Genomic DNA, 9,666 nt, shown 5'->3' with positions numbered 1-9,666 from the left:
TTTTTTTTTTTTTTTTTTTTTGAGGCGGAGTCTCGCTCTGTTGCCCAGGCTGGAGTGCAGTGGCCGGATCTCGGCTCACTGCAAGCTCCGCCTCCCGGATTTACGCCATTCTCCTGCCTCAGCCTCCTGAGTAGCTGGGACTACAGGCGCCCGCCACCTCGCCCGGCTCTTTTTTTGTATTTTTTAGTAGAGACGGGGTTTCACTGTGTTAGCCAGGATGGTCTCGATCTCCTGACCTCGTGATCCGCCCGTCTCGGCCTCCCAAAGTGCTGGGATTACAGGCTTGAGCCACCGCGCCCGGCTATGTTTTAATTTTCTAAATGTGGAAATTTTCAAACACATCAAAGTAGGCACAGACATGTCGCAGCCCCTGGTGTACCTCAGCTTCCCCTCGGTGCTCGTGGCCAGTGTGGCTGTACATGTGCCCCCAAGCTGCTCCCCTGCCGTGTCATTCTGGAGTAAATCCCAGATAGCAGATCATCTCATCTGGTAATATTTCAGTGTGTCCCCAAAGAGAGGGACTCCTTTTATGTGTGACCAGATTTCCACTGTGACAGCTCGTGTGGCCGCCGTACCCAACCTGCAGTTGAAGTGCCGACGGCCTCTGGGAGTGTCTGTTTCAGAGATGCTGTTTAACCTGGAGCCTCCCGAGATCCCGTGCTACGGCTGACCCGTGCTCCTCCTTCGAGTGTGTCTTTGTCTCTGGCTTCCCTCTGTCTCTTTATTTCCCTCCAGGTTTATTTGTGGAAGAAACCAGACTTTTCCTGTGTGGTGTAATTGACTTTTGTGTATGGTTTGTGTCCAGCCATGTTGCTAAACCCTTTTTATTGTAATGATTTGTCTGTGGAATCTTTTGAGCCTTCCCTGTAGATGGTGGTGTTTGTGCATAATGACAGCGTTTTCACTCCTTTTCCAGTGCTTTCACCTATTATGTGTTTCTTTTCCTGGCTGGAACCTCTACTGCAGTGTTGAATGGAGACGGTGGTTCTATTCTTGGTGAGTTTGTGGAAGAACAGGATTATGTATTCCTTGAACGTTTCTGGGATTTTGCTGTTAAACTATGCGGATCTAGTGTTTTCCTTTGTGGAAAGATTTTCTGACTGCCAGTTAATTCCTCTAGTTGTAAAACGTTATTCAAGCTCTCTATTTCTTCTTGGGTCAGTTTTGCTAAGTTGCATTTTTCTGGAAATTCTACTGTTTTATCTAAATGTTCAACTTACTGAAATTAAATTGTACACAATAGCCTTTTGCTGTCAGTTGTGACACTGGGGCACCCTCATGTAATGGTTAAGATGCAGATGCAGAAGCTGGCCTGCCCTGGTCCCAGCCCTGCCCGCCCTGCCTGCCCTGGTCCCAGCCCTGCCCGCCCTGCCTGCCCTGGTCCCAGCCCTGCCCCCCCTGCCTGCCCTCGTCCCAGCCCTGCCCGCCCGCCTGCCCTGGTCCCAGCCCTGCCCGCCCTGCCTGCCCTGGTCCCAGCCCTGCCCCCCCTGCCTGCCCTGGTCCCAGCCCTGCCCGCCCGCCTGCCCTGGTCCCAGCCCTGCCCGCCCTGCCTGCCCTGGTCCCAGCCCTGCCCACCCTGCCTGCCCTGATCCCAGCCCTGCCCCCCCTGCCTGCCCTGGTCCCAGCCCTGCCTGCCCTGCCTGCCCTGGTCCCAGCCCTGCCTGCCCTGGTCCCAGCTCTGCCAGTCACAGCGTGCCAGCCCTGCCTGCTTGGTCCACGCCCTGTCTGCCCTGCCCTGTCTACCTACCCTGCCTGCCTTGGTCTCAGCCCTGCCCACCCTGCTGCTCATGAGCTTTGTGAGCTCAGGGTGGGGAAGGGGAGGCGAGAAGAGGCCTCCGGCCCGGTGGTCATGTGACACCCGTGAAGCTCGGGCAGCGCTGCTGAGGGCTGGTGGTGGCTGCTGCTTCTTTCACAGCCTCAGAGCCTCAACCACATCCCCTTTCTCATTCCTGATATTCTGTATTTGTACTTTCTCTGTTTTCTCTTACAGTCAGTATCAACAGAGACCCGGCAGTTTGTGCAGGTCTCTGCAGAGACGTGGCTCCTGGCTTCCGCCTTCTGTGCGTGCGAGTTTAAATCGTGATTGATTTCTGCTCGTACTTTCATCGTTTCCCTCCTGTCTTTAAGTTGATGCTGTTTTATTTTTCTGACTCCCAGATTGAATATTTACCACATTCATCATGAATATGGTAACTATTCGTTTCTAACAAAAGCATTTGAAATTAGAAATTTCCCAAGAAACTACTTCAGTTGAATGTCACACATTTTGAAATGTATAGTATTTTAAATTTTTGTTCAGTTCTAAATAACTTTCCATTATGATTTCTTTGTTTTGGAATTGCTTAGAAGTTTACTTCATCATTTTCAAATGTGCTTTTTTCCAGTTGTCTTTTTAAAGTGATTTCAAACCCGCTTACACATCTGAAAGAAAAGCACTAGTGTCGTCCGGGTTTGTTGAAAATTGTCGTGGCCGGGGCTGCTTCTGGGGTGCGGGGGCAAGCCTGGCTCAGTGCCTCCTTTGCTCCCCTCAGCTCTTGGCTTTCTGTGTGGGTGGGGCCTTCGAGGACCCTCAGAGCTGGGCAAGGCCTTCCAGGCAGGCCGGTGGGGCCTGGACGAAGTCCCCATGGGTTTAGGGTCAGCTGCATGTGCCCAGTCCCTGCTGTGTGCCGCAGTCCTGCCACCCTAACTGGGCAGCACCTTAGGGCCCTCGCGTCATCGTCACGTCATCTGGACAGAGGCAGCGAAAAGCCAGCTAGTGAGTTGTCAACCCATAAATAACTCAGATACACAGAAGAAAGCGCCCCAGAGCGCCATGCGAACTGGCCAGGTCTGTGGGCAGCTGGGAAGTGTAGCTGTCTCCTCAGCGCACTCGCAGTGGTCAGCCTCACAGTAACCTGGCAGGAAAAGAGAATGTCAACACGCCCTTGGCAGCCTGGGGTGGGAGCATGGGCCACGGGGAGGGTGGGTGTGGGGTGCTGGGAGCAGCCAGCTTGTGGCAACGTGGGGCGGGAGCAGAGGCTGCTGGGAGGGTGGGCGTGGGGTGCTGGGAGCAGCCCCCTTGGGGCAGCCTGGAGCGGGAGCAGGGGAGGGTGGGCGTGGGGTGCCGGGAGCAGCCAGCTTTGGGGCAGCCTGGGGCGGAAGCAGGGGCCACAGGGTTGTGGGGGAGGGTGGGTGTGCGGTGCCAGGAACAGCCAGCTTCGGGACACCCAGGAGTGTTCCTTCTCTTAGCCCAGCCACACGTCCTCCTGGACTCTGTCTCAGGAGATAGATACACAGGCAGAGGTGTTCAGCACGTGTGATTTGTCTGAGTGCTGACTCAGAAATGCTGTAAGTACCTGGCTTTAGGAAAACGATTGTGTTACAGCTGGGGTAGAATTCGATGTGGGCATTAACATCACACTGGCGAAGGCCCTCGAGTGACCTGTGCGTGTGCTGTGATTTGTGGAGAATGTGGTGCGTGGAAGAAGCAAAGCCACACACGCAGTGTTTGCTTGTGGAAGACAGCCGCCCACCTCCAGGGTTCATTGTGTTTATCTCTGGATGCTGTGATCTTTATTTTTTTATTTATAACTGTCTGCATTTACATTTTTTCTGTAATTTGTGGGTATTATTCTATTCAAAAGCATACAGTAAAATCCCAGGCCTGTCCCTGCCATGTCTGGATTCATGTGGCTCGGGTGGGCGGAGCATACTGGCGTCTTGAGGGGCGTGGGGAGCAGTGTGGAGTAACATGGGTGCAGTGGGTAGGACCTGGACTTGGGGTAAAGGGATTCAGTGTGGTGAGGTGATGGCGTGTTCTTGAGTGACAGCAGGGCCTGTGGTCTCTCTGGGGGCCTGTGGGACCCCTTTCTGAGCAGAGGCTGAGCTCAATTACCAAGTGCCTGGATCCCCTCACAGGCCATTGTCTGGGGTTTCCGGCCTGGAGAGTGTGTCTCTGTGCAGAGAGAGGATAGTGTGGATGCCAGGAGAGGGGCCTGCCGGGAGCTGGAGGGACCGGCCCTGCTCTCTTTGGCGGTGGGGGGGTGGGCATGCTGGAGGCTCACCTCATCAAACACTGAGAGGCGTCTGTGACTTGGGGCCCTTCCAGACCTTGGCCAGTGCCTCTCGTGGGTGCCTGGTTTTCCTAGGGCAGCGTCTGTCTCCAGGCTGGCTGCTCCTCCCTGGCCCCCGAGAGGGTTGTCAGCTTCTGACTCTGATCCACTTTGCTGCACTTCTCTGCCCTGTGGAAACCTCCGCCCTGAAATGAGCCAGGCAGCTGCCCTCCTGTCCTTCCGCAGGCTTCTCCCTCTTCCCCCCACCGGGCCCAGAGCTGGAGGGTGAGTGAGCCCCAGTCCAGAGCAGTGAGCTGGGCACTGGAGGCCGTTCCCTGAGTCTGTGTGGCCATAGGTCTGTCTCTGCCTGTGTAGTTTGGGCAGCGCTGTCTGGGGGCAGGAGAATGGACCAGGTGGCCTTTGGGACCTCTCCTACCTCCCGCGGGTCTGGTGAGAGGCTTTGGGGAAGTCCTTCCCTGCCCTCACGTTGGGCCACAGGGTCCCCCTAGAGGGACCCCGAGTGGGAGTGCACCAGGGCGGCCCCTAGTGTCACTTCTGTGAGGGTTGCATGAAGGGTCTTTTCCAAGAGCTGCTGCTTCAGGCACTTGGCTCAGGGATGCAGCCCTGGGATCCATTGTGCCGACCTGGCCCTGGAGGCCACGGACGTGGCTGGAAAGCGCTTCCAAGCCAGCAGCATCCTTGTTACCTACTGGCACACGTCCCGGGAAGAACAGATTGCAGACAGGCATGCGGGGTCCGGCTTCGGAGGCCTCACTCAGCCTGGCGCACACGCGTGTCTTTGGGGTGCTGTGGATCGAAAGGCACATCGTGGTTCCAGAGATGTTAACATGCTTTTATAAGGTGCGTCTGAGGATCAATGAATTTCAGTGAAATGTGTCCTGAAATGTTTTGTGAACAATGGAAAGAATTAGAGAAAATGATGATGTGTAGGGCCCAAACACGTGCGGGGGCTGGGAGCCGGGAGAGGTGGAGCACGTGTCTCTGCCTCCGCAAAGCCGAGTGGGGACAGCAGTGTGGCTTTGCTTTTCATCTCCCATACGCTACGGAATGACACTTTTATAAAATGCAGTAGAATGATTGTGAGTGCAGAGGTCGCAGCAGTTTCGAATTGCCTTAAGCGATGCTGGAGCCGCACTTCCCATTTTGTACTTTGTTGCTGACTGGTAATAGCTGTCCAGGGCTTAATCTGTGGCTACCCCTGCAGGCCCTGGGGGTTGTATGCTAGTCTGCAGTCACATTTCAGAACTGGTTCAGAGAAAAATCCGGAACACCTAAAGTTCTGAACTCCTTGCTGGCATTCAGCAGAAGGGAGATGATCCAGAGGATATAGCAGGCAGGGAGGGCTTCCTGGAGGAGGAGCCCTGAGTGGAGCATCTCGGGTCCTGGGCGTCTGCTGTCCGTGCGTGGGCGCCTGGCACTGCCAGGAGCGCCCTGAGCTGACGGTAATCGTGACTGTCCCTTGCTGTCCGTAGAGTGCGCTAGATGTTGGACCGAGTATGGAATCCGCCATTTCCCCTGCCCGTCGCCAGAGAGCAAGCTGCAGAACCCCTGTGTGGGGAAGGACGGGGAAGGTGATCTGGGGCCGGCGGACACGCCTATTGTCCCAAGGGCCAGGAAGCGAGGTACTTCACTCAGATGCTGGGTCTGGGGGGTCCTGGGAAGGCGGCTTGGAGATGCAGGTGCGGAGGAGGGCGGGGTCAGCAGGCAGGAGCTGCAGGGAGGAGGCTGGGACCAGGAGGTGAGGGGCTTGTGTGCCCTGCCCCCCACCAGGCCTTCCCCTGAGTAGGGCCAACGGTGCAGCCAGCCCAGACAGGCCACAGGGTGGAAGTTGCATGGTGGCCAGAGCTGGCCAGCCCTGTAGGGTCAGGACTGAGCAGGGCTGCCCCCGCCCGGGGCTTTGGACCTGCTCATGTGACTCCTCACCCCCAAGCCCGACCGTTCTTGTGCAGTGGGCTGGCGAGGGGTGGCAGGGCGCTTGGTGTGGTTTGGGGAAGAACAGGTGCGGTGACCTCTGCGGGTATCCTGGTGGGCTTCCCGCCTGGTGGAGAGGCCCCTCCAGGTGCTTCTGGGATGCCAGGACCCTGGGGAGAGGCCTGCACTTGAGTGCTCCTCCCTGAGGGCTCAGACGTGCCGCATCGGGGAACCTGCGGTGTCGGGCCCTGTCCCTGCCTTCAGGAAGCTGGTCGGGTTAGTGAAGAGGCTCGTGTGTGAGCAAAGGCACAGAGACTTCCCACTGTTGCCAGCGCAGCCCTGTTCCCTTGCAGGGTGGAGGCAAAGGATGGCAGGGGGGTGAGGCTGCCGACCAGGCCACCACGTCCCCACCAGCCTCGGCCCAAGTGCAGGAGGGGAAGCTGAGGCCGGTGCTCAGGGGCTCTTACTTGTGCTGTGGGCAGGTTGGCAGGAGCCTTCCAAAATGTCAGCTGGAAGGCTGTCCCCAAGCGAGGGCTGACCCCAGGAGCAGCCCAGCCCTGGCCTGAGGGCAGGAGACCCTGGAGAGGGTCCAGGGCTACAACCTAGCCTGCCCGACTCCCGCACCCCTGTGGTGGCTGCAGGGGCAGGCAGGGCTAGTGGTGTGCCGTCTTGGAGATGGGGCACTGCGACCCTGAAGCTACGTGCTTGCTGACGGCACCTGGTGAGGCAGTGTCAGGGCTGGGGGATCGTGGGCCCAGGTCTCTGGACACGCAGCAGGGAGGGGTGGTGGCCAGGACCAGGCAGCCATGTCCCGAAGCAGAAACCAAAGAGGAGGTGCCCTAGGGAGCTGCTGCTGGAGCCGCTGCCTCCACAGGCCCAGGGCCTTAAACGTCCACCTTTTGGTGCCTTTCCAGGGCCTGGGGTTGCCCCTGAAGGCAGCCGGATGCCGGAGCCCACCTCATCGCCCACCTCGTCACCCACCACTGGCCCGAGGAAGGACTTGGCCGCTGGGCCCCATGGCCGCATGGCGGTGCCCACCTCATTGCCCACCACATCACCCACCACTGGCCCGAGGAAGGACTTGGCCGCTGGGCCCCATGGCCGCATGGTGGGGCCCAGCGCTACCCGGGCCAAGAAGAGGAAGCCTAACTTCTGCCCGCAGGAGACCGAGGTGCTGGTGTCCAAGGTGAGCAAGCACCACCAGCTGCTGTTCGGCACTGGGCTGCTGAAAGCCGAGCCCACTCGCAGGTACCGCGTGTGGAGCCGCATCCTGCAGGCCGTGAACGCGCTGGGCTACTGCCGCCGTGACGTCGTGGACCTGAAGCACAAGTGGCGGGATCTGCGAGCCGTCGTGCGGCGCAAGCTGGGCGACCTCCGGAAGGCAGCCCATGGCCCCAGCCCCGGTTCTGGCAAGCCCCAGGCCCTGGCCCTCACGCCTGTGGAGCAGGTGGTGGCCAAGACCTTCTCTTGCCAGGCCCTGCCCTCTGAGGGCTTCGGTCTGGAGCCGCCCAGAGGTGAGTTCCGTGCCCAGCTCACCTCGCTAGGGCACCACTCTGTCCAGCAGGAAGGGGGGGCCCATCTTGGCCGTGTCACCCTGCATCTTCCTCCACAGCACCTTCCTCTCCTCCTCCTCCTCCCCCCCCCCCCCCCCCTCCCCCCCCCCTCCTCCTCTTCCCCCTACCCTCCCCGTCACCACTGTCTCATCTGGAGTGTTCTTGTTCATTCATCCTTTGCCCCATGCACTCTTCACTCGTCTATCCACCCACCCATCTGTGCGTTCAGCCAACATATGTTACATGTAAAGGGAGCATTAGTAAATTTTGTCTCCCTGCTTGGTGGTTGACTTGGCCTCTCCCTCATCCCATCCTAGAGTGGAGCCGAGCTCGCAGACGGGCAGGACAGAGTTCTTCTGTCACTGTCGCCCAGTCACATGCTGGCACCACAGCCGTGGTGAGAAGGGCATTTGCTGTTGCCGCCTGGGGTAGACACACACGCTGAGAATCAGGGGTTTCTAGCTGTGTTGACGCTCCCCATGGCCACGCGTGCCCGTGTTCCTCCTGCTGCGCCCTGTGCTACTCAGGAGAGAAAAAGCTAGCTGCAACTTACTAAACTGTTTTTCTGACCTGAGTTTCAGCGCCGTGGTTTGAAACATGCTGCTCTGTTACTGTTTTTAACACCCAGAAGAGGCCTTCCTACAGGCTGGTGCCGCCCCGTGGTGTCAGGGTGAGCAGGTTGAGACCTGGGAGGCAGTGTCTGCTCAGAGCTGGGGCGGGCCTTCTGTGGACCCCGAGGCTGAGGCTCTGGCAGAGTCCCTTTTCCCAGGGAGAGCATTGCTCTGTTGGTGTCTGATGGGTGAGGGAGGTCCGCAGAGGTCAGCGTGGGCCCAGCGTCTCAGCTCCTGCTGTTGTGGGCCCAGACAGGTGCTGGGCATAGGCAGGGCATCTGAGCTCCTGCTGTGGTGGGCCCAGACAGGTACTGGGACAGGTGCTGAGTGTAGGCACGGTGTGCTGAACTCCTGTGGTGGGCCCGGACAGGTACTGGGACAGGTGCTGGACGTAGGCATGGTGTGCTGAGCTCCTATGGTGGGCCTGGACAGGTGCTGGGACAGATGCTCGGACGGTTGCCCAGACAGGTGCTGGGACAGATGCTGGGCGTAGGCACGGTGTGCTGAGCTCCTGTGGTGGGCCCAGACAGGTACTGGGACAGGTGCTGGGCGTAGGCACGGCGTGCTGAGCTCCTGTGGTGGGCCTGGACAGGTGCTGGGACAGATGCCCGGACAGTTGCCCAGACAGGTACTGGGACAGGTGCTGGGTGTAGGCACGGTGTGCTGAGTTCCTGTGGTGGGCCCAGACAGGTGCTGGGACAGGTGCTGGGCGTAGGCACGGCGTGCGCTGAGGCCTCTTGACTGCTGCATGAGGCCGTGCTGCAGGAGAGCTGGAAGAGGAGGGCGGCGGCCTGGTTCCCACGCTGGATTCCAGCTGTGGGTGACGAGGCCTCCATCCTGCTGTGGAAGCTGCCTGGTTATGGATAGGCCCTGCCTGAGACCAGATGGGTCCCGAGAGCACGGGGCTGCAGCGGGCCAAGGTTCCCCTCAAGACACTGGCTGGGATCCGCCCCCATACCCGAGCGAGTGTGTGGCGAGGACAGCAGTGCTGGCTGTGGTGGAGCTGACAGTGTCTGGAAGAGATCTGAGCAAGTGCTCCCAGCCCCACCTGGACAGGCAGACCTCAGCAGGCATCTCTGGTCACGGGTGCTGCAGCCTCCTGCCCAGCCCCGGGATGAGGTAGTAGGCAGTGGCGGTCCTGGCACCGAGCCAGCCGGCCTTGCTGCAGGAGCTTGCTTGGGCTTGACACTTTCAGCTTGAGGAGAGTCTTTACGGGACAGGCCTTCCTCTTGGCCCAGTTGGGGGCCGTGGGGGAGCCCCTCTCTGGCCGTCAGTGGGATAGCTGGCCCCAGGGTCTCCCCCTTGCTCTGTGTCCGAGGACAGGTGCTTCCCTCTCTGGCAGCTGCTGCAGTGGCTCAGTCGCCCCCGCAGTGGGGTTAGCCCGTATTGTGGGCGGCCGGCAGAGCCTGGGACTGGGGTGACACAGAGTGCTGCTGTCACGGGCTGTGGGCTGCTTGTCCCTGGCTTTGACATGAAGAAGGCCTCCTGCCCTCCTCACAGGGATCGGGTGAGTTTCCTGGTGCTGCCAGGGCTGGGGGT

At 59.3% G+C, this 9,666-nt stretch overlaps 1 protein-coding gene across 1 annotated transcript in view; it reads left to right on the top strand.

The window, feature by feature from the left end:
- Nucleotides 1-9,666, top strand: part of TSNARE1 (t-SNARE domain containing 1) — a 136,465-nt gene that overhangs the window by 15,649 nt on the left and 111,150 nt on the right. The window contains exons 3-5 of the mRNA XM_025394345.1: nucleotides 5,525-5,674; nucleotides 6,878-6,923; nucleotides 7,017-7,477. Coding sequence (XP_025250130.1) covers nucleotides 5,525-5,674; nucleotides 6,878-6,923; nucleotides 7,017-7,477 — 657 coding nt within the window. The remainder of the gene's footprint in view (nucleotides 1-5,524; nucleotides 5,675-6,877; nucleotides 6,924-7,016; nucleotides 7,478-9,666) is intronic.

This window comes from Theropithecus gelada, chromosome 8 (genome assembly GCF_003255815.1).
Source record: "Theropithecus gelada isolate Dixy chromosome 8, Tgel_1.0, whole genome shotgun sequence".
Classification (NCBI taxonomy): Eukaryota; Metazoa; Chordata; class Mammalia; order Primates; family Cercopithecidae; genus Theropithecus; species Theropithecus gelada.
The sequence above is the reverse complement of the archived record's forward strand: the minus strand, read 5'-3'. Positions and strand labels throughout refer to the sequence as shown.